Here is a 25301-nt window from a genome sequence, read left to right as displayed (position 1 = left end):
TAAAAAGAGGTGTCCACGACTGGGCAGGGTGGCTCACGCCAGTAATCCCAGCACTTTGGGAGGCTGAGGTGGGTGGATTACTTGCGCTCAGGAGTTCAAGACCAGCCTGGGCAACTTGGCGAAACCCCGTCTCTACCAAAAATACAAAAACTTAGCCGGGCGTGGTGGCATGCGCCTGTAGTCCCAGCTACTGGGGAGGTTGAGGCGAGGGGGTCGCCTGAGCCCGGGAGGTTGAAGCTGCAGTGAGCTGAGATCGTGCCATTGCACTCCAGCCTGGGGGACAGAGCCAGAGCCAGTCCCCCCAAAAATAAAAGTGCTGGGCTTGTTGTTATCAATGTGTAGTGCCTTACATTGTATCAACTCATTTAATCTTCACAATAGCATCGTGGCTGGGAGCCGGGGGAGGACTATTGTAAACCCCATTTTACAGAAAAGGAAACAAAGGCACAGAGCGGCAGAGCTGGGATTACGAACCCAGGCAATCTGGCTTTAGAGACCATACCCTTAACTGTGCTAAAGCATTATCCCAATATATGTTGATATATTTGTGACTTTATTTCTTCAGCGATTATCTCCCCTCGCCAATGTACAGGTCTGCGGGAGCGTGGACTGTCTGAAAGGTTCTGAGTTTAGCTTTAAGCACAGTGCCTGGCACATACCATTTGTTGAATAAATGGATCTATCTATATATATATGTATGTGTGTGTGTGTGTGTGTGTGTGTGTGTGTGTATATATATATTTTTATTTATTTATTTATTTATTTTTTGAGATGGAGTTTTGCTCTTGTTGCCCAGACTGGAGTGCAATGGCGCGATCTCGGCTCACCGCAACCTCCGCCTCCCGGGTTCAAGCGATTCTCCTGCCTCAGCCTCCTAAGTAGTTGGGATTACAGGCATGCGCCACCACGCCAACCTAATTTTGTATTTTTAGTAGAGACAGGCTTTCTCCATGTTGGTCAGGCTGATCTCGAACTCCCGATCTCAGGTGATCCGCCCGCTTCGGCCTCCCAAAATGCTGGGATTACAGGCGTGAGCCACCTCACCTGGCCTACTGGATCAATATCTTTTTAAAAAATTCCACACTGGGAGGCATTTGGTGTAGGACTGAATCCCCATATTTTAGAAGCCGCCTTGTCTCTTCTTGCCTCGATTTCCCATCCTGTTAATCAGGAGAGTCAGGGCGGAGAACAAAGCCAGGTGCAAGAGGCGCGAGCGCAGCGACTAGGAAAATGGAGTCGGAAGCCGTAATCTTCAGTTTCCTCCGCTGCATGAGGCACCATGTGCACCACGTGGACTAAAGGAGACACTGTCTTCTCCATTTTGAAGCGGTGTCCAGGCTTCAAGACCTACTCTCCAATTTCTCACCGTGAAGAAGCTCGGGAAAACCGGGCGCTTGGGGAGGCGCGCGGGCAAAGGCTACCGGTCCCCGCGGCCTCTAGACAGGCGCGGAGTCCGTACGTGGCCTCTACACAGGCGCGGAGTCCGTACCCGGCCTCCGCGGGCCCCGCCCCCGGACGGCGGAAGCCGAGCTCGCCCTCTCCGCCCGGGCCTGGGCGTGTCCCGCGGGCGCACGGCATGCTGGGAAGGCGTCCGCGCGGCGGCCATTTTGTCTTGTCGGCTCCTGTGTGTAGGAGGATTTTCGGCCTGAGAGCGCGCCGAGGAGATTGGCGACGGTGTCGCCCGTGTTTTCGTTGGCGGGTGCCTGGGCTGGTGGGAACAGCCGCCCGAAGGAAGCACCATGATTTCGGCCGCGCAGTTGTTGGATGAGTTAATGGGCCGGGACCGAAACCTAGCCCCGGACGAGAAGCGCAGCAACGTGCGGTGGGACCACGAGAGCGTAAGTCCCGCGGGCCTTGGGCCTGAGCCCGGGCTCCGTGGGGGAGGGGAGCGGGCGCGGGCTGTGGCCCGCCTGGCCGCGGCGCTCTGTGGGGCCAGGGCCGTACCCGGGGTCGAGCATCTGACCCGGTGCTCATGGAGCCAGGAGGGAGGATGGTGTCCGGACCCGGGAATGGGGGTGATTTGGTTTTGTTGTTCTAGTATCAAGGGGGTCCAGGAGAGCCCTTGGCAGAATTGAAAAGCACCTTGATGAGGCGGGGAAACGCGGGAAAGGATAGCAGTATCTTATTAAATCTAGCGGCTCCGAGGTTTCACCTCATTCTGAAATAGGGAGAAGGGCACATTCTTCTGTAGTTTGGGTTGAACGTCGTATTTAGAATAAAATTTCTGACTAGGATTCATGGTAAAAATCGTGGCAGTATTTTATTTAAGTAATTACACCATGACGCTTATACGGGGAAATAAAAATATAAAAGAAGTAGTTTACTTGTTAGGGTTTACCGTGATGATTTACAAGTACTGTTCGTTAACAGTATACTAAGAAGTCTCTTATAGAGGCAGCTGTCAAGGTTTTTTCTTCCACATAAAACTCATTTGATGCTCTTAGCCCTGGGCGTAAAGGTAAATATTACAACCCCAGTTTCACTGGTGAGACTTAAAAAGGCTCACCCAAAGTCTTGGCAACTGAGGAAACTAATCTTTGTAGTTCTGTTAGCTTTCCACAATCCTATGAAACTGGTTCTCTGCAGCTACTGTAGCATTTCAAGTGTTTTGATCTAGTTTTGAACATGCAGTGTAATGTTTACTTTAGGTCTTACCTGGAGAATAGATACAGAATTTAATTTTACTTTGCGGTTATAATCTACCATGCTAATTTTAAAACAATTGCTAATCAAAATAGGAAGGAATAGTTCAGGTAATGCATGCTTCTTTAGAAAACTGTTTTCTTACTCTTTTTAAACGTAGTCTTTGGTTAAGGTAAAATTTCTCTTTTGCAGTGTAGGAAAGCAAGTTGGTGCTAGATGACTCCTTTTAGGACTTAAAGAGTAAGTTTGGCTCAAGTTGTGTTGGGGTGGTAGCTGATTCCGAAGTAGTATGAAACATTCTTAGAGTAGAATTTATTGTTTTTAAGAGGTGGGTTTTTTGTTTTTAACATTTAGGCTCCCCACTCCCCCAACCATTTGTCACAATAGGAGACTATCTTGACCGTCTTTCTTGACCGTCTTTCTTTTGTAGGCATCTTTGATACAGCGAAGTAACTTTTTTTTTTTTTTTAACTGCCTGACTCTGTAACGTTTCAGTCTAAACTTTGCAAAGGTGTTAGGAATAACGCTCAAAATCCTAAGTAAGGTAAAAAACCAAAACATTATGGTGATTCGGCTTATGTTCAATAGGTTATTTGTATATTTTGAATTCAAGAGAAAAATGCTTTCCATTGCACTCCTTATCAGTTGGAACAGCCTTGTGTCTCTGCACCCTTGGCTTTGAACACGTTTTAGAGAAACTGTTTTCTTTCCCGGGGTAATTTGTTGCCACATTGCATTGTATGTGGTGGGTTTATGACTCTGCAGTGATGAGCCCCTCAGAATAGCAATTTAGGTTTTAAGTCATCTCTCAGCCATAATCTGCTTTGCTTTCAGTTTTAGTATTTTCCACTAATTTTAACTTTCAGTGTTTATTACTAAAGTATTTAATACCTCAATGACAGATTGCACTTCGTTCTAGATTGAAGGATTTCAAGTCAGTTACTGGCATTTCAGATTGATATCTGCAGGGAAAATGTTGGTAGTGTTGAGCAAAAACAAAGCACCTGGTCTCATCTAAATAGGTGGAATTATTGTGAAATAAAGCTGGGGAAGCTCTTGATATCGTTTCCGGGTCATCTGCATATTCTTGTACTGTTGGCTGTTAGTGCTAAACCTGCAGGGATGGGCAAACCCATTATATGCTGAAAAGGATTCACCATCTCTAGCCTGATATTTTAACATATTTTTGCATTCCTGTTCTATCTGGAAATTTTTCTTGGCCATACTTGCATTAAATGGAAGAAGCCATTTCAGCTGGATGGGGCCTTTGTGTTTTTTTTGGAATAGAGATAAATACCAAAATAAGGAAAGGAAGCAATCATTAATTAAAACGACAGTTGCCGTGGCATCTGTAGGTATTTAACAGTCAAAATGCTAACTTTACATTAGTATTAAAAGTAGTCCCTAGATACCTGTATTTGACCTGTGGAATTTGTTTTAAATGCAGATTTCTGTACTTCAACCCCTTCAACTGCCCTTCCCAGAGAGTCTGATTCTGTCCGTCTTGGGGAAGGGTCCCAGTATCTGCATTTTTTAAAATGGGTCCTCTTATGCATTCTTTTTTTTTTTTTTTTTGAGACGGCGTCTTGTTCTGTCGCCCAGGCTGGAGTGCAATGGCGTGATCTCGGCTCATTGCAACCTCCGCTTCCCGGGTTCAAGCGATTCTCCTGCCTCAGCCTCCCGAGTAGCTGGAACTACAGGCGCCCTCCACCACGCCCAGCTAATTTTTATATTTTTAATAGAGATGGAGTTTCACCATGTTGGCCAGGATGGTCTCGATCTCTTGACATCGTGATCTGCCCGCCTCGGCCTCCCAAAGTGCTGGGATTGATTACAGGCGCGAGCCACCGCTCCCGGCCGGCTCCTCTTATGCATTCCAAAGTTTGTGACCCACTGTTTCCTGACCCATCCTGATTAGTCCTGGGCTTTTAATTGTGCATATCTGCACAATTAAATCTTAATTGGTATTAATTTGGTAGTAGATTCTAATACTGTACTTTTTTCTCCTTTTCATGATGAGTAATAAGTGAGCAAGCAGCACTTGCGAAGCTCAGTTTCAAGTGAAGGATGCATCTGTGATGCAAAATGATCAACCATTTATTTGTAATGGTGTGTATGTAACCTTCACCAAGGTATTTTACTGGGGCTAGTGCTTTTACAGGCATTTCCAACTTTGTAGATTGCTGCCTCTGGATGTGAGAAACTGGCAGCTAAAGTCAAGTCGGCTTTAGTACTGTTTCATGGATTCATTGGTACACCCTCCCACCGTGTTTATTTGTATTTTGCAATTGTTTGAGATTATTGTTTTGGTTTTTTGCACTAAGCAATTGCTTGGTTAATCCTAAACAACCACAGTGATGAGGAAAGCATGTGATTGTAACTAACTGCCTAGGGTGAGTACCTTTCAGTGAGGGTTTGATTTAAGTGTTTGCCAGAGAAGGCACTAGTAGCCATATTATTAGAAGACTGTAGTAAATTGTAAAGTCTGATCTGGAGTTTTGTTATTTTTTATGTAGCAAGACAGAAATTTTGTAGTTCAAATTGAGGTTTTTATATTCTAGATCTCAACCTGAAAATGAAATTACTTAATTGTTAACACTGATTCTGATATCTGAAATGAGTTTTCTTCCATTTATCAAACTCAAGCCTACCCTTCCTTCCATGAAGGTTTAACAATTTATGAAGGAAATCGAACTAAATGTTCTTTTCTAAAATCTTTGGAATGTCAGTAGATACTGTCATTGACACTGAAAAGTTGTTTAGAAAAGGAAAAACAACTAAAGCTTCTGTCCACATTTTTTACTTGTAAGTTTTTTCTTTTTGCTTTAAAAATGTTCAGAATTTGGGAGTGAAAATTGAAAACAAAAAACTAGTAATTATAATGCATGATGGCATCTATTAATATATATTTTACTAGTTTTCATTCAGTCACCAAAATGTTCATAGTAACTTACTATGTTACTATGGAGTAAGATAGAAAAGCGTTTTCTACCCCGCCCCCCGCCCCCCCCTCCTTTTTTTTTTTTTTGAGACAGAGTCTTGCTCTATCACCCAGGCTGGAGTGCAGCGGCATGCTCTTGGCTCACTGCAACCTCCACCTCCCAGCCTCAGTGTCCCGAGTAATTGGGATTGCAGGCATGGGCCACCACGCCCAGCTAATTTTTGTATATTTAGTAGACAGGGTTTTGCCATGTTGGCCAGGCTGGTCTTGAACTCCTGACCTCAAGTGATCCGTCCCCCTCAGTCTCCCAAAGTGCTGAGGTTACAAGTGTGAGCCACTGTGCCCGGTCGGCATTTCCTACCTTACTCCATAGTAAAATAGTAAGTGTTGGCTTCTCAGAATTGCCAGCAGTCCATGTGTTATATGTGTATGTAATTGCTGTTTGCTTTTCTTCCCAAAACATACAGAATTAGAGTGAATAGTATAATATAATGAACTCCCCATGTACCCATACCCAATTTAGCAATATTAGCACGTGGTCAATATTATTTCCTCTGTATCCCTTCCATTATTTTGAAGCAATTCTGTTATTGTCAACCTTAAAGCCATCATTGTATATCTGTAAAATACAAGGACTTTAAAAAAAAACATAGCTGACCGGGCATGGTGGGTCACACCTGTAATCTCAACATTGGGAGGCCAAGGCAGGCGGATCACTTGAGGCCAGGAGTTCGAGACTAGCCTGGCCAACATGGTGAAACCCCGTCTCTACTAAAAAGTAAAAAAATTAGCTGGGCGTAGTGGTGCATGCCTGTAATCCCAGCTACTCCAGAGGTTGAGGCGGGAGGATCCTTTCAACCCAGGAGGCGGAGGTTGCAGTGAGCTGAGATGGTGCCACCACAGTCCAGCCTGGGCAACAGAATGACACTCTGTCTCAAAAAAAAAAAAATAAAATAAAATAACCGCAATACCATAATCACACTGAAAATTAAGGTATTTCCTAAATCTTTGGTTGCTTTAGGAAAATTGTGTGTGTGTGTGTGTGTGTGTGTGTGTGTGTATGTCATTATATATGTTATTAGCCTTGATTTCCTCACAAAAGGAGAAGGTAGCTTAAGTTTGTAAATTTGACTTTTTTGCTAATACAGTTCTTCGTTTTATGAAATATTTTCTCTCTTTTTTTTTCCCCCTGAGATGGAGTCTTGCTCTGTTGCCCAGGTTGGAGTGCAGTGGTGTGATCTCAGCTCACTGCAACCTCCCCCTCCTGGGTTCAAGCGATTCTCCTGCCTCAGCCTCCAGAGTAGTTGGAATTACAGGTGCATGCCACCATGCCTGACTAATTTTTGTATTGTTGTAGAGATGGGGTTTCACCATGTTTGCCGGGCTGGTCTTGAACTTTTGACAACAAGTGATCTTCCCTTGGCCTCCCAAAGTGCTGGGATTACAGGCATGGGCCACCGTGCCCAGCCTTTCTCTTCATTTCTTATAGTAAGTTAGGAAAATTGTTGTATTCATTTATCCAACAAAAATGTATTGCTCGACTGGGCGCAGTGGCTCACGCCTGTAATCCTAGCACTTTGCGAGGCTGAGGCGGGTGGATCACCTGAGCTCAGGAGTTCGAGACCAGCCTGGCCAACATGGCGAAACCCCGTCTCTACTAAAAATACAAAAATTAGCCAGGCGTGGTGGCGCTCGCCTGTAATCCCAGCTACTCGGGAGGCTGAGGAAGGAGAATCGCTTGAACCCGGGAGGTGGAGGTTGCAGTGAGCCAAGATCACGCCAGTGCATTCCAGCCTGCACGACAGGAGCAAGACTCCATTTCAAAAAAAAATTAAAAGTATTGCTCTTAGGTAGATAACAGCAAGATAGTACAGATACAGCACTTTGTCCTAAAGAGCCATCAGGTATTGATGACAGTAAATGCACTTTTTTTTCCCCAGTGGGGATTATTCCAATTGAATGTAAACGCATTTCCATAACACAATATGATAAATGCCACCATTGGGAAACGTAAAATTGACCCTTGAACAACATGGGTTTGAGTTGAGTGTGTCCACTTATACGTGGAGTTTTTTCAATAAATATATTGGAACATTTTTTGGAGATTTGCAACAATTTGAAAAAACTTGAAGACAAATCACATAGCCTAGAAATATTTTTAAAATTTAAGAAAAGATACGTACATCACAAATACATAAAATAGATGTATATACTAGTTTATCATTTTCCTACCACAAAATACATACGAATCATAAAAAGTTAAACTTTGAAAACTTATGCACACAGTACATGGTGCCACTAGCAGTCCAGAGAAAGTAAAGATTGAGTAATAACTGCTTAAAATTGACTGTAGTACATACTGTAATACTGTAATAATTTTGTAGCCACCTGTTGCTATTACAGTGAGCTCAAGTGTTGCCAGGCTCCACTTAAAATGCCCTATGACCTGTGACTCTGATAATCTCTGCATGAGCAGTTGGTGTCTAAAGTAAATTGCATATCACAGTAAAAAATTATCCCTTGGTTCTTGTGTATTTTCATCATTGTTTATTGCAATACCATATAAACTTTTGTTGTTTTGCTTTTTGTTGTTGTTGTTTTTGAGACAGTCTTGCTCTGTCGCCCAGGCTGGAGTACAGTGGTGCCGTCTCGGCTCACTGCAACCTCTGCTTCCCAGGTTCAAGCAGTTCTCACACCTCAGCCTCCCAAGTAGCTGGGATTACAGCCGTGTACCACCATGTCTGGCTAAGTTTTGTATTTTTAGTAGAGATGGGGTTTTGTCATGTTGGCCAGGCTGGGCTCGAACTCCTGGCCTTAAGTGATCCGCCCACCTTGACCTCCCAAAGTGCTGGGATTAGAGGTGTGAGCCACAGCGCCTGGCCTATGTACAATACCATGACCTTTGAATAACGCCCTGAGACCCATACGAAGTGCAGCCAGTGACATTGGAAGTGCTCTGAAGAAGCAGAAAAGTCATGACAATACAAGAAGTTAAGTTGCTTGATATGTACGATAGACTGAGATCTGCACCTGGGGTTGCTGTCATTTGAGACAATTCATCTTTTGTATACAGATGACCTAAACTTAGGGTATTGATAAATACAGTACTGTAAATGTGTTTTCACATTTTTTTCTCTAGCTTATAGTTATTTTTTTCCCTAAACATTCTACAGTGCACATCTCTAGCTTACTTTATTGTAAGAATACAGTATATAGCCAGGCACGGTGGCTTACGTCTGTAATCCCAGCACTTTGGGAGGCCGAGGTGGGCGGATCACTTGAGGTCAGGAGTTGGAGACCAGCCTGGCTAACATGGTGAAACCCTGTCTCTACTAAAAATACAAAAATCAGCCAAGCGTTGTGGCCGGTGCTTGTAATCCCAGCTACTCAGGAGGCTGAGGCAGGAGAATTGCTTGAACCTGGGAGGCAGAGGTTGCAGTGAGCCGAGATCACGCCACTGCGCTCCAGCCTGGTTGACAGAGCGAGACTTTGTCTCAAAAAAAAAAAAAGAAAGAATACAGAATATAATACAAATAATATATAAAATATGTGTTAACCAACTGTTAGTGTTATTGTAAGGCTTCCAGTCAGTTGTAGGCTTTTGATAGTTAAGTTTTAGGGGAGTTAGGGTCAGTAACTCTCTTAGTTATAAAGAAATACCTGAGGCTGGATAGTTTATAAAGAAAAGAGATTTATTTAGTTCAGTTCCACAGACTGTACAAGAAGCATTGTAGCTGGTACCTATCTGGTGAGGGTCCCAGACTGCTTCCACTCATGGCAGAAGGGGAGCCAGCATGTGCAAAGATCACGTGGCTAGGAGTGCCAGGCTCTGTTCAACAACCAATTTTCCAGTCAACTAAGAATGGGAATTCACTCCCACAAGAATGTTTTTTTTTGAGACCAAAGAAACCACATCCAAACCATAGCAGTGCCCCTAGCCCCCTGAGTTCAAAGGTCAGCTGTACAGTGTACACAGGAAAGGAGTGCCTAACCCAGATTGGGATGGATACTCAGGAAAGGCCTGTCAGACAAAGTGGTCTTTAAATACATTTACCTAAAGGATTGGCAGAATTAGCCTGAGGGAGAGGAGAGAGAAGACACCTTACCAGCCTGAAGGAAGAGCTGGAGAAAAATCGGTGAATTTGGCAAATTTTAAATAGTATTGTAGTGTGTGTGTTTTTGTTGGGTGGGGGAGTGTAGATAGGTAGGCAAGAACTTGGCTTTAAATAGTTTTTATAGGCCGGGCGCGGTGGCTCACGCCTGTAATCCCACTAATTTGGGAGGCAGAGACGGGTGGATCACGAGGTCAGGAGATCAAGACCATCCTGGCTAACATGGTGAAACCCCGTTTCTACTAAAAATACAAAAAAAAAAAAATTAGCTGGGCGTGGTGTGGTGGCAGGCGCATGTAGTCCCAGCTATTCGGGAGGCTGAGACAGGAGAATGGCATGAACCCGGGAGGCGGAGCTTGCAGTGAGCCGAGATCGCGCCACTGCACTCCAGCCTGGGTGACAGAGCGAGACTCCATCTCAAAAAAAAAAAAAAAAGTTTTTATAAGCCTTGTTAAAAGTTTAGACTTTATTACATTGGGAAATAACTGAAGGCTTCTAAGCAGAGGAGAGATGTTTACTAACTGGCTGCTGTAGAAGATTGATTGAAATTTTACTGGAAGTTTGTGTAGGCAGTAAATAGTGAATCATGCCTGCAAAGGTATATGTAATAAAATTAAAGACATGGAAATGAATGTGTGGTCGTGGTATAGCTGAAACATAAAACTATATGTTATCAGGGACATAATTTTTGTTATAAATTCTTTTATTAAGAATTATCTCTTTGGGGGTTTATCTTTAACACAATGAATTGAACTCTTAGCTAAAAAGAAAATACTTACAGCCTGTCATAATCAGAATTAAACTATTAATATTAAGGCAGAAGTGACAAAAGACTACAGCGTGTAGGGTTGGGGTTTTTTTGTTGTTTTTTTTTTTTTGTTTGTGTTTTTTTTTTGTTTTTTTTTAGACAGTCTTGATCTGTTGTCCAGGCTGGAGTGCAGTGGCGCAATCTCAGCTCACTGCAAACCTCCACTTCCCAGGTTCAAGCGATTCTCGTGCCTCAGTCTCCCGAGTAGCTGGAATTACAGGCGTGTGCCACCATGCTTGGCTAATTTTTGTATTTTTAGTAGAGACAGCGTTTCGCCATTTTGGCCAGGCTGGTCTCAAAACTCCTGGCTTCAAGTGATCTGCCTGCCTCGGCCTCCCAAAGTGCTAGGATTGCAGGCGTGAGCCACTGCACCTGGCTCGTGTTCCTTTTTTTAACCAATAAAATTCCCAGGTATTCCTGGATTTTAAATTAATCAATATTTGTATATGTATGGCATTTGAGGTATTCCAGTAATATGTCCTGTTTCAGAATACAGTAAGTCTGCATTTAACGTCATTAATGGGTTCTTGGAAACCGTGACTTCAGTTGACATGACATATAACAAAAGTTTTACCATAGATTAGTTAATATAAAGAAGAGTTAGGTTTCTGTGGCACATTCTGGTTACAGAAACATAACTAAAAAGACCCAAAACATTTCTGATATCAAACATTGAGATAAATTTGACATATACATACATTTAAGAAAGATGAATAAAAGCGAGATAATTACCCAGTTTTTGGTGAATCAGTGAGTGATGGCAGTTGTAGTGGTGGTGAGTTAAGTCAAGGAATAAATGTTTACAACTTGAACATTGTCAGAAGCACCTCCTACCTCCATTCAGTTACAACACAATAATAAATATGGTAAACTCACCACTTTTGGACTATGCTGTTCATTGTCATGCATTTGTATGATTATCATATGCTTTACAAACTTCTATTTTACAATAATTTATATTCATTCCTTTCCAGCCTCCTTATTCCAGTTCAGGGTGGCGGGTGGACAGAGCTGATCCCGGCTGCCCAGGATGCAAGGCAGGAACTAACCCTGGACAAGATGCCCTCCCGTCAAAGGGCATACTCACACACCCACACTCACCCAGACTGGGACTTAGGCATGCCAGTTCACCTACTGTGCACAGCTTTGGGATGTGGAAGGAAACTAGAGTACTGGGAGAAAACCCATACAGACATGGGGAGAACTTGCAGACTCCTACACAGTTAGCCCCAGCTGGGAATCATTTTTTTTTTTCCCTCATCACATTATTCAAGGACTTACTGTATATAGTAATTAGGATTAGCTATTTAGATTTTTAAAATTTAAGTCCCTGTCAGTTTTACTGTTTCCAACATGAGTTGTGTTGCCAGTGTTTAGATAATCAGAAGTAGATATTGAATATTTTTTTTATATATATGTATTTTTTGGTGGGGGAAGGGGGGACAATGTCTGGCTCTGTTACCCAGGCTGGAGTGCAGTGGTACAATCTCAGCTCACTGTAGCCTCGACCTCCTGGGCTCGAGCAGTCCTCCCACTGCTCAAGCAGGCTCCTCCCACTCCAGCCTCCTGAGTAGCCCGCACCACCCCTGGCTAATTTTTTTGTATTGGTGGAGATGGGGTCTTGCCACGTTGCCCGGGCTGGTCTCGAACTCCTGAGCTTAAGCTATCTGCCTGCCTCAGCCTCCCAAAGTGTTGAGATTACAGGCTTGAGCCACCACTTTCAGTCTATTATCTTTATGATAAACAGTTTAACAAAAATAGTGCAGACAGGCCAGGAGTTCGAGATCAACCATGGTAAAACCCCATCTCTACTAAAATACAAAAATTAGCCAGGCATGGTGGCAGTTGCCCATAATCCCAGCTTGGGAGGCTGAGGCACGAGAATTGCTTGAGCCTGGGAGGTAGAGGTAGTGAGCCAAGATTGAACCACTGCACTCCAGCCTGGGCGACAGTAAGACTCTGTCTCCAAAAAAAAAAAAAAAAAAAAAAAAAAGACGTAAAAATAGTGCAGAGAGCATTGAAAATATTTGATTAGCTCAAAGGAGAATTGTATTGCTTAGTGTTGGATCTAAGTAGATACTGAAAGACAAAAATCATTAAGATGTCCTTAATGGGCCTGTTGCTGTGGCTCATGCTTGTAATCCCAGCACTTTGGGAGGCCGAGGTGGGCGGATCATTTGAGGTCAGAAGTTTGAGACCAGCCTGGCCAACATGGCTTAACCCCCCATCTACTAAAAATAGAAAAATTAGCCAGGCATTGTGGTATGCTCCTGTAATCCCAGCTCCTTGGGAGGCTGAGGCAGGAGAATCACTTGAACCTGGGAGGCAGAGGTTGCATTGAGCCAAGATCGCGCCACTGCACTCCAGCCTGGGCAAGAGAGTGAGGCTCTGTCTCAAAAAAATAAAAATTAAAAACTGTTGATGAGATTGAACACTTGTCACTAGTGTTGCCTTAAATTTATTAAGAGGATAAGTTACGATTATGTAGGTATTTAGAGAGTTTGCGTGGGTATTAATCTGTAATAAGCATTTATATCTTTTGGGGATTACTATTAAATGAAGAATGCTAGTATTCCAAAACTTGAGCAGTTGTCATGATTATATCCAAAAGTAAGAAAAGAATTCTCTGGGTTTATTCTTTTTTTGAGACAGTCTCTCTCTGTCACCCAGGCTGGAGTATAGTGGTGCGATCTCAGCTAACTGCAACCTCTCCCTCCCGGGTTCAAGCAGTTCTCCCACCTCAGCCTCCCAAGTAGCTGGGATTACAGGCACTCGCCATTATGCCTGGCCAATTTTTGTATTTTTGTAGAGACAGGGTTTTACCATGTTGGCCAGGCTGGTCTTGAACTCCTTACCTCAGGTGATCCACCTGCCTCAGCCTCCCAAAGTGCTGGGATTACAGGTGTGAGCCACCACACCTGGCCTCTCGGGGTTTGTTCTTATTATCATTATTGATGACTTTATTTGAAGCACCCAAATATGTTTTTCCCGTTTTTTCGGATCCCTTGTTAATATTTTTAGTTAAAATCCTCAGTCTCTGGGGAGGATTAAAAGAAGCAGTCCAGGTAGCTAGTTTATTGCGTAGAGTAACAGATAATTCTGATGTACCATTAAATGGTAAAGCAGGAGAGTTGGAGTGGAAGGAACACTCAGAACTGGATTGGGGAAATGGATTCTAGGCTGGATTCCGTAGATATAGCTGGATGCCGTCAGGGCAGGTCATGTGGTCTCTAATGGGGTGATTGGACTAGATTAGGTAGCTTCTGGTTAGCCCACAGACAGGCATGTGTTATTTGGTCTACACAGTGCCTAAAAACATTTAAAATAATAATGTGCAGCGGACAGGTCTACGGAAACCTACCCCCAGAGTCTGAAGAACCTGAGAGGCCAAAGAAAGAGGCTGACAAATCCAGTTTCTTGGAAACATGTAATAGGGACCTATGAACAGAAGCCAGGTCTGTCTTGGGCAGCTGCTGGCGTCAAGACAAGATGTCATATCCCCAGACCCAGGGCTTATATACCATAGGGAAAGGGTATCTGTGCTTCAGAAGGCATGTGTAGGATAATTACTTATGGGCAGGATTTATGTTAAGTACAAAATCATCAAAATTGTTTTGACCTAAGAGCAGGATTTACAGTAAGTACATGTTCTTAACACAAGGAACAGTAGATAAAATAGAAATCTTAGGGGCATTCCTGGAATTGGAGTTAATCGGAAGTCAGCCTGGCACTTTAACACCCAAGATGGAGTTGCTTTAGCTTTTACATAGGCTAACACCTTTTTCTTCCAGTTTAGCAAATGTATACAGTTTAATCTTTACAGTCCCACTATAAGAAATTTATTACCTCCTTATTTAATTGAGTCTTGCCCTTTTCACCCAGGCTGAAGTGCAGTGGCATGATCACCACTCACTGCAGCTTCAACCTCCTGGGCTCCAACGACCCTTCCACCCTAGCCGCCCAAGTAGCTGGGACTACAGGTGTGTGACACCATACCTGGCTAATTTTTTTCATTTTTTTTTTTTAAGAGACAAGGTCTCACTATGTTGCCCAGGCTAGGCTCAAATGATCCTCTTGCTTTGGCCTCCCAAAGTGCTGGGATTACAGGCATAAGCCACTGGGCCCAGCCTATCTCCTTTTTTAATACTATGAAGAAACCAAGGCAGAATTACTACCTCTGGTTCTTTTTCTTTTTTTTTTTTTTTTTTTCTTTTTTAGACAGGTTGCGTTCTGTCGCCCTAGCTGGAGTGCAGCGGTGTGATCACAGCACACTGCCACGTCCACCTCCGAGGCTCAAGTAATCCTCCCATCTCAACCTCCTAAAGTGCTGGGATTACAGGCATGAACCCTGCCAGGTACCCCTAGTTCTTTAGCAGATAAGCAACGGCGAATATTCATTGTGCCGTGTTGCAGTGTACCTATTTCACATGCTTGAGAGTCAGGAGGGACTGTAGAGATGTGTTTATTTGTTTTTGTTTTTGTTTTTTAATGGCAAACCTTTCTGAGGATCATAGACATTGTGTCTTGCCTACCTTAAACTTACGAAACACTTAAATTGGTCATGAGGCCATTAGAAGCCCTATTGAAAACAATAAAAATCTTTAGATAGAATAATCTCCAAAACTCTAGAATATATTACTGTAAAAATGGGAAATAGAAATGAAATGTTTATAAGTAAAGATAAAATTCACAGTAATAGTAAAACTTTGTAATTTTTTTTTGAGACAGAGTCTCGTTCTATCACCTGGTGGTGCGATCTCTGCTCACTGCAAGCTCCACCTCCCGGGTTCACACCATTCTCCTGCCTCACTCAGCCTCCTCAGTAGCTGGGACTACAGGCGACCGCTACCACGCCCGGCTAATTTTTTGTATTTTTAGTAGAGACGGGGTTTCACCGTGTTAGCCAGGATGATCTCAATCTCCTGACCTCGTGATCCGCCCACCTCAGCCTCCCAAAGTGCTGGGATTACAGGCGTGAGCCACCGTGCGCAGCCAATTCACAGTAATAGTAAGACTTTTCATGTCTGTGAGGATGGCACACAAAATTAAGTTTTTAAATTATTTTATAACCATACAGTTTATGCCTATAAATAATAGCAGATTCTGGCAATAACTTTTACTAGATATAGTTGTGTGAAATTTTTGAGTCTTCAAAACGGTTAATATAATTGAAAGGTTAGGTCACAGTAAAAGTGTCGCATAATTGTTGCCACATCCTCCCTCCCCCAAATAAAAGAAACTCTCAAAGAAATGTTTATAAAAATTGAGTATTGGCATTGGTATTTTACTGTGATGCATTTAAAGTGAACACAAAGTTGAACAAAATGGATGTTTTAAGAATTAGAAAATCATGGCATCACAAGCAGTGGAACTTCAGAAATAATTTTTAAAAACATTAGCTTTAGATAGCATATAGTCTTTTTAAAATAAACTATTTGTGACAACAATGTTTAAGTTACGAAGAATAATCTTTCTTAAAACTTTTTTTTTTTTTTGAGACAGAGTTTCTCTCTTGCTGCCCAGGCCAGAGTGCAATGGCCTAATCTCAGCTCACTGCAACCTCCGTCTCCCAGGTTCAAGCAATTCTTCTGCCTCAGCCTCCCGAGTAGTTGGGATTATAGGCATGCGCCACCATGCCTGGCTAATTTTGTATTTTTAGTAGAGACGTTGTTTCACCATGTTGGTCATGCTGGTCTCAAACTCCCAACCTCAGGTGATCCTCCCGCCTTGGCCTCCCAAAGTGATGGGATTACAGGTGTGAGCCACTGTGCCCAGCCTTTAAAACTTCTATTATGTTCTTAGAGTCGAGTTGTCACTTAATGTTGCCAGGGCCTGGAGTACAGTGGCTGTTCACAGGTGTGGTCCTAGCACACTACAGCCTCAAACTCCTGGGCTCAACTAATCTTCCCGCCTTCGCCTCCCAAGTACTGGCACTACAGGCCCGCACCACTGTGCCCAGCTGCAAAGAATAATCTTAAAAATCAAGTATAATAACTTATAAAGGAAAGAAAACAGTGGAAAGATACTAAGACATAAAGCTGTATCAGAGTAATATTGGCATAAAACTAGTGGCTTGCCTAGCTTAAACTTAGGGAACGATAGTCTTAAATTGGTCATGAGGCCATTAGAAGTCCTATTGAAAACAATAAAATCAATCTTTAGAAAGAATCTCTCCGAAACCCTAGAATGTATTATTGTAAAAATGGGAACTATAAATGAAATGTTTATAAGTAAAGATAAAATTCACAGTAATAGTAAAACTTTCACGTCTGAGCGCGGTGAGGTCTGTAATCCTAGCACTTTGGGAGGCCGAGGCAGGCGGATCACCTAAGTTTGGGAGTTCGAGACCAGCCTGACCAACATGGAGAAACCCCGTCTCTACTAAAAATTCAAAATTAGCCGGGCGTGGTGGCGCATGCCTGTAATCTCAGTTACTTGGGAGGCTGAGGCAGGAGAATCGCTTGAGCCCAGGAGGCAGAGGTTGCAGTGAGCCAAGATCATACCATTGCACTCCAGCCAGGGCAACGAGAGCGAAACTCTGTCTCAAAAAAAAAAAAAAAAAAACTTTCATGTCTGTGAGGTTGTTTAAACATGAATATTTAGATATGTTTTATGACTTTAATCCTGGATGCAGCTTATGGAACCACGTTGCTTCAAATGAGTATAAAGCCATTGAGGAAAAAAAAAGCCTATTTCAGATTTAGCACCCAGTCCTGTCTAGAAAGAACTTTCAGGTTTAAATTTAACACTGCCTTTTTTTCCTTTCCCTTTCCCTTTTCCTTTTTGTTTTCCTTTTGCCTTTCCTTTCTTTTTCTTTTTTTTGAGACAAGGTATGATTGTGTTGCCCTGCCCAGGCTGGAGTGCAGTAAATAGCACGATCGTGGCTCACTGCAGCCTCGACCTTCCAGGCTCAAGCGATCCTTCTGCCTCAGCCTCCTGGGTAGCTGGGACTGTCCCACCACGCCTGGCTACTTTTTGTATTTTTTATAGACATGGGGTTTTGCCATGTTGCCCAGGCCGGTCTCAAATTCCTGGGCTAAAGTTATCCTCCTGCCTTGGCCTCCTAATGTATTGGGATTACAGGTGTGAGCCATCATGCCTGACCAACACTGCCTTTTCTTTCATGTGTTATAGTTGTGCATTAATAATCTTCCCAGAGCTGGGCACGGTGGTTCACACCTGTAATCCCAGCACGTTGGGGGGCCAAGACGGGCGAATCACTTGAGGTCAGGAGTTCGAGACCAGCCTGACCAACATGGTGAAACCCTGTCTGTACTAAAAATAAAAAAACTAGCTGGGCATGGTGGCGCATACCTGCAATTCCAGCTACTTTGGAGACTGAGGCAGAATAATTGCTTGAACCTGGGAGGCGGAGCTTGCAGCGGGCTGAGATGGCGCCACTGTGCTCTAGCCTGGGCAACAGAGTGAGTGAGACTCTGTTTCAAAAAAATATATAGTGATAATCCACCTAGTAACAGTGAAGTTTTGTGTGAAGGAAAGGTGATATTTTGGAATTTTGATTTACATGGTTTGGTTTGTAGTGTTATAAAATTAAATTTGAGGTAGAGCAGTTTTGGAATATATCTGAAGGAGTTACAAAAGTACCAGTGAGAGAGAATTAAACATTGGTTTTATGTTAATAGTTTTTCCCCATACTGTGGGAACCCACCAAGAGAATTGCTTGGAGCCAGGAGTTTGAGACCATCCTGGGCAATGTAGCAAGTCCCCATCTTGCCAAAATATTTTTAAACATTTGCCAGGCATGGTGCTTGCACCTGTAGTTGTAGTTACTTGGGAGGCTGATGTGTTAAGGATCTTCTAAGCAAAAAGATGGAGCCGAATTGCTTTAAATGAGTGTTAACTGTGATTTAGATGGTTCCAAATCCTAATTTGTAAATAGGCCCTAATCTGTGAAAGAGATGAAATGATAAGAATAGCGTAAGAGTTTTTAAAAATAGAAAATTGCCCTTTATTTTGGGATGTCTTTCCCATATTTGTTTTTGCTACTGGGGAGTCAGCAGGTGATGATTAAAAACAGATAAAGAAAATACTAGTAATACGAGTACTGCAGATTTTTTCTTTTATCGAAATTCAGGAGTCTGAAAAGCACTAATTTACCTAATATGATTCAACAAATGGTTATTTGGCACCCTTCTCCAGTATAGTTTTAAAACCAAGCAATTTTTTAAGTACCTTTGTTTTTCTTTACTAGGTTTGTAAATATTATCTCTGTGGTTTTTGTCCTGCGGAATTGTTCACAAATACACGTTCTGATCTTGGTAAGTGAATTTTCTGTGTAACTTTTATCAAATTTATGATATTTAAAATGTTGAATAGGAGTGGTGAAAGGAAAAAAACTGATTCTTTATAATTCTGTGAAGTTTTTTCTTAAAGATTTGCTAATAAGTAATTTCTTACTTGGTTTAGATATTTGAATGTATTAATTAATGTCAGTCTGATTAAACATGGTGGCTTAATTAAACATACATGTCTATTTCCACTCCCTCCCAAAACTCCACTTAAATGAAAAAATTTTTAAAAAGATGTATATGGAAGAGGAGATAACATTAGAGATGTCAACAAATTTTTGGAAGATGACAAGTGGATGGAGGAGTAGCAGCAAACGCAACAGAGCAGAGCAACCTGTACCCTAAAAGCCTGCAGAAGGGGATACTAAACAGAAGCGAGTGTTTGGTCAGCAGAACCCTGGACAGGCTCAGGATTTGGAGGCACCAGGTACCACAGAAGGCAGGGTTGAGTCATGGGGCTGAAAATGAGAGAGATTAGTCTGTAGTCTAGTTCAGGGTTTCTCAACCTTGACATTGTTGACATTCTGAGCCAGTTTTGGAGGGGGCTTTTCATGCATTGTGGGATGTTTAGCAACATCTCTGGCCTTTACCCACTAGATAACCAGTAGCACCTCCTGTTGTGACACCCCAAAATGTCTTCAGGCATTGCCAGATGTCCCCCAGGATGCAAAATTGCCACTAGTGTAGGTGGTCCTGTGCATCTGTTGATCTTACTCTCCTCCCCATAGACCCCAGGAGAAGAGAGGGTTATTTTCTGGAGAAATTGGACTAGAGAGACTAGTTTATCTGAACCACAAAATAGAAAAAAAAATTGAGTATTTCCTCCATTCTCTCAAGGATGGTACATAACCAGAATCATTCTGGATACATAAAAGAAGTCAATTCATTATGTACAATGTTTGCCTTAGAGCATTAGGAGCGTATTAAGGCAGGACCAGTCTAGATCTTGAGATTTCAGACACAGCAGGGGCAGTAGTAAGTTAAAAAAAGAATGTAAAAGAGAGTAAATGAATCTATATTTTTATTGGTGGGGCTCTCCTCTGCCCTGTTCCTAGAAGGATACAGCCAGATGTTTTTCCCCAGGCAGAAGAAAAGAGGATTCTTCTCTAGAGAAAGTGAACAGTTCCTGAGAAGTGATCTCTACAGGTACTGACCCTTGGGGAGTCTCTTAAAAGAAAGTTTTACTGCCTGATTTTCCTATGATAAAGCCCATTCATGAGCTGACAAACCCCGCCTAATCCCTACTAACTTCCAGTCAGACTTTGGAAGTATCTTTTTAGAAAATTAGTTGCTTGCCAAGGACCACCAGCCAGACGTTCGAAGAAAGCCTTCAACACAAGAGATTAACAAAACCAACAGAGAAAGAAGAATTTAGTGGAATTGGAGATAATGGGGAAAGCAGAAGAGAGATTCTTCAAAATCTTAAGAAATTTAGTATCTTCAGAGACATATGAGAAGACACTATATTCTTCAGCAATAATAGGATGCCATAAAGAGGGAACTTGTGGAAAAAGTTTGAAAAACATTTTTTGAAAAACAGCTCTTAGAAATTAAAACTGGAGAAATAGAACTAAAATCACCGGAAAGATTTGAAAATAAAATTAAGGAAATTCACTGGAATGTTGGGCAGTACGACAGAAGGATTTTTAAAAAACTTAGTCCAGGAACTGTACTACCAGCTTAATAGTTGTGGACAGAATAAAAGCACAGGGAATTGCTTAAGAAAAAAAATGTGCGGTCCTAAAGGACATTCATCTTTAGGTTGAGCAGGCCCTAGAGTGATGAGGACAGTGAATGAAAAAGATCCATACCTAGGCATACCCTGTGAAATTCTAGAACACGGGGGTGGTGGGGGTGGCTGTAGGTCACAGAATTATGAATCAGAATGGCCTAAGACTGGTCAGTAACAACGGGGGAAGTTGAAGACATTGGAGAAACATCCTCAGGGTGCTGAGTGAAAATGTGTCTGCCAGGCCTAGCTATATAGCCAAACATCAAAATATGAGGGGAAAAAAGACATTTTCAGATATACAGGGTCTCAACAGATTTATCTCCCATGGACCTTTTCTCAGGAAACTTCACATCAAAACATGTCCATAAACCAAGAAAGGAAAGAGAAAACAAGAGATCCAGTAATTCTCATCTACTACAGGGCAGAAAAGGAATTCATCAGGACAATAATTCTATAGTGAGCTTAGAAAATAAGTATCCCAGATTGAAGTAAGGCAGAAGGCCCATAGAAGAAAATGAAACTGATGATCTGATATATTTTGAGTCATATGTGAAATTAGTATTGAGATAGTTTCTATAGCTGAGTTGAAGTGTCTGAGAAGAATTTGAAAATATAGAGAAAAAACTAGGCTCACACCTGTATTCCCAGCACTTTTGGAGGCAAAGGAGGGCAGATCACTCGAGGTTAGGAGTTCAAGAACAGCTTGCCCAACAGGGTGAAATCCTTTCTCTACTAAAAATACAAAAAAATTACCCAGGCATGGTGGTGGGTGCCTGTAATCCTAGCTACTTGGGGGGTTGAGGCAGGAGAATCCCTTGAACCTGGTAGGCGGAAGTTGCGGTGAGCCAAAATTGCGCCACTGCACTCCGGCCTGGGCGACAGAGCAAGACTCTATCTCAAAAAAACAAAACAAAACAACAACAACAACAAAAAACATCAGAAGTGTCTCATAATGCACCTTTGTTTGGCCTGACAGTGAATAGTACTTGCATAATATAAACACTGTTTATTTATCCAAAAATTTTGATGTCTAGGATTGATAAATAGCAAAATAAGCATAGAATTTTTAAAGGTGGAGATAAATTCGAGAAGAAATAGAGAAGAGTTAAGATAATTGCTTTTTAGAGGTGGGAAGAAGTAGGAGTTAGGTACTAGTCTAGTGCTATTTGACTTTATATACAGATCTGAAAATAATAAAGTCGGCAATGGTTCAGTTCAGTCGTCTACCCCCATCAGTTTTCTTTAGTGGCAATAAGGAACAATTTCTTTTCACCTTCCCTCCCTCCTTTACTTCTCTTTTAACCATATATGGTTGCTATCCATTATATTGACTTTGAAGACTGAGCAGATCAATTTTATATCCTATTTGATTATGATGTTTCATGATTCAGTAGGATCAATTTAGATGTCTACAAACTACTCAGTGATAAAGTGAATCCTTTTTCTTTTTAAAAAGAAAAATAACTTTTTTTTTTTTGGCAAGAAAGGGTTGCTAATAATCACAGATAATTTATACAATTATATTTTTCCCCCAGGTCCATGTGAAAAAATTCATGATGAAAATCTACGAAAACAGTAAGTTATTTTGCTTGTCATTCCCCCCCGAGTTATTAGTTGGTTTAAGTGGGACAAAGGTTGAGGAATAATTGCAATTAAATGTAAAATGAGTGTCTGAGAGAAGTCCAGTCACTGGCTGGGGATAGTAAGAAAGTTCTATAGCTTCAGTAATGATACTGATAGCTACCACATGAGTGCACCCTGTATGTCAAACTTTTTTTTCTATAGCCCATTTGCTTTTTTTTTTTTTAATGAGCCTCACTGTGTCGCTCAGGCTGGAGTGCAGTGGCATGATCTCAGCTTACTGCAACCTCCGCCTCCCAGGTTCAAGGGATTCTTCTGCCTCAAACTCCCAAGTAGCTGGGATTACAGGTGCCCACCACCATGCCTGACTAATATTTTGTATTTTTAGTAGAGACAGGGTTTCACCATGTTGGCCAGGCTGGTCTCAAACTGCTGACCTCATGTGATCCACCCACCTCGGCCTCCCAAAGTGCTGGGATTACAGGCGTGAGCCACCATGCCCAGCCCCGATTTTATCCATGAGACTTGTCCTAGGTCCAGGGTCATAGATCCAGTACAGTGGTAAAGCTAGTGGTTAAACCCCTGTGTAAAGCTCTATGATGAGGGGCAATCAGAAAGTCACTTCAAATACACCTGGTTTACCCTGCAGCCTAAATGCAATAGTCGTTGAGGCTAGTTAAGATAGAATATTTCAGTTGTAATGGCTGAAGATTTGAAAATGAGTACTTGTTTATTTTCATGTTACCAGATATGAGAAGAGCTCTCGTTTCATGAAAGTTGGCTATGAGAGAGATTTTCTGCGATACTTACAGAGCTTACTTGCAGAAGTAGAACGTAGGATCAGACGAGGCCATGCTCGTTTGGCATTATCTCAAAACCAGCAGTCTTCTGGGGTAAGTGAAATCAATTCAGTCTTTGTAAAGGGTCCTTGTTTTCTGGAGATTCAGAGACCTCCCTAATATTTTTGAAACTTGTCTTCTGTTCATTACTTTTTTTTTTTTAAATGATATGAAACTTACAGGGCATTCATTTTTTTTCCAGTCTTTATTAGCAAACATAACATTGATTTTGCTCACCATAAGATTTTTCTTTCTTTTTATTTTTCTTGAGGCCAAGATTTTTCTCTTAAATAGTAGTAACTGACAATATGTGATTGACCAACAGAAGTTGAAGATAATTGAATTACTATCCTTTCAATTAAGCATTTTAATTATTAAATAGAAATATTATGTATGGTATGTGCAAGTTTGCATGTTTATCTTTGTTTTCAACTTGTTGGTAATACGTTTTATTGTCTTCAACAGGCCGCTGGCCCAACAGGCAAAAATGAAGAAAAAATTCAGGTTCTAACAGACAAAATTGATGTACTTCTGCAACAGGTGAGAATTGTGTGCATTAATGTCAGGAAATAATTTGAAACAGACATGTAACCAGCAAAAATACAAGGATGGGCCAGGCATGGTAACTCATGTATATAATCCCAGCACTTTGGGAGGCCAAGGTGGGAGGATTGCTTGAGCCCAAGAATTTGAGACCAGTCTGGGCAACAAAGTGAGACCCAGTCTCTACAAAAATTAGCCAGGTGCGATGGCGTGTACCTGTGGTCCCAGCTACACAGGAGGCTGAGTTAGGAGAATTGCTTAAGCCTGCCAAGGGCGAGGCTGCAGTGAGACATGTCTGTGCCACTGCACTCCAGCTTGGGCAACAGAGTGAGACCTTGTCTTGTGTGTGTGTGTGTGTACATGTACATATATATGTATCTAAAAGGACAGCAAATATGAAAAGATGCTCAACACTATTAGTCGTTAGGGAAATACAGATTAAAACTACAATCAAATACCTATTTGACACCTATGAGAATAGCTAAAATTAAACTGATCATACCAGCTATTGGCAAGGATGTGCGCCAACTGGAACTGGGGAATAATATTGCACAACCACTTTGGAAAAAATAGTCTCATTTTTTTCTTTCATATTCCTGCAGATCATATTGGAGTCTGTTTTGTTGTCGTTGTTACTGTTTTTTTAAGACAGTCGTCCTTTGTCACCCATGCTGGAGTGCAGTGGCGCGATCTCAGCCCACTGCAACCTCTGTCTCCCAGGTTCAAATGATTCTCCTGCCTCAGCCTCCCGAGTAGCTGGGATTACAGGTGTGCGCCACCATCCCTGGCTGATTGTTGTATTTTTAATAGAGATGGGGTTTCACCGTGCTGGCCAAGCTAGTCTCAAATTCCTGACCTCGAGTAATCCGCCCACCTTGGCCTCCCAAAGTGTTGAGATTACAGGTGTAAGCCACTGTGCCTGGCCCTGGAGTCTGTTTCTTAAAAAGTTAAAAATGTACCATGTGCCATTCTACTCCCAAATACTTATCCAAGAGAAATGAAAACATATGTCTACACAAAGATTTACACTCCAGTGTTCGTGAGTGCTATATTCATAATGGCACAAAAAAATAAACCCAGACTGGAATTAATTAAAATACCCATCAGCAGGTGAGTGGATAATTAAGTCATGATGTATCTATATGGTGGAATGCCTGTCAGTAATAAAAGGGAATTAGCTACATGAGACAATATGGATGGATCTTAAAATAATTAGGCTGAGTGAAAGAAGCTAGACAAAAAAGGAATATAGACTCTATGACTCTATATAAAATTTTAGAAAATGCATATTTACCTATAGTGACAGAAAGCAGATCTGTGGTTGCCTGGAGATTGTGTTTAGGATTCAGGCTGGAGGAGGTACTGAAAAGAGTGGGTGGCTCACACCTGTAATCCCAGCATTTTGGGAGGATTGCTTGAGCTCAGCAGTTCAAAACCAGCCTGAGCAACATAGTGAGATGCTGTCTCTCCTTTTTTTTAAAAAAAACAGAGTCTCACGTCATCATCCAGGCTGGAGTGCAGTGGCACGATCTTGACTCACCACAACCTCCACCTCCTGGGTTCAAGCAGTTCTTCTGCCTCAGTCTCCCTAGTAGCTGGGATTACAGGTGCCCGCCACCATGCCTGGCTAATTTTTTTTTTGTATTTTTAGTAGAGATGGGGTTTCAACATGTTGGCCAGGCTGGTCTTGAACTCCTGACCTCAGGTGATCTGCCCCTTGGCCTCCCAGAGTGCTTGGATTACAGGCATGAGCCATCACGTCCGGCCGAAAGTGCATTTTTCTTAACACATCA

At 42.2% G+C, this 25301-nt stretch overlaps 1 protein-coding gene across 10 annotated transcripts in view; it reads left to right on the top strand.

Annotated features, from left to right (window-relative positions):
- Positions 1-1309: 1309 nt before the first annotated feature.
- Positions 1310-25301, top strand: part of LUC7L3 (LUC7 like 3 pre-mRNA splicing factor) — a 33180-nt gene continuing 9188 nt past the window's right edge. For 7 of the 10 annotated variants that reach the window (XM_054546229.2, XM_063717871.1, XM_024234211.3 and 4 more), the window contains exons 1-5: positions 1310-1838; positions 18717-18783; positions 22081-22120; positions 22875-23019; positions 23431-23505. In XM_054546229.2, the coding sequence (XP_054402204.1) occupies positions 1740-1838; positions 18717-18783; positions 22081-22120; positions 22875-23019; positions 23431-23505 (426 nt within the window). In that variant the 5' untranslated portion in view covers positions 1310-1739. 10 annotated transcript variants of the gene reach the window in all.

Source organism: Pongo abelii, chromosome 19 (genome assembly GCF_028885655.2).
Source record: "Pongo abelii isolate AG06213 chromosome 19, NHGRI_mPonAbe1-v2.0_pri, whole genome shotgun sequence".
Classification (NCBI taxonomy): domain Eukaryota; kingdom Metazoa; phylum Chordata; class Mammalia; order Primates; family Hominidae; genus Pongo; species Pongo abelii.
This window is presented reverse-complemented; position numbering and strand designations above follow the sequence as displayed.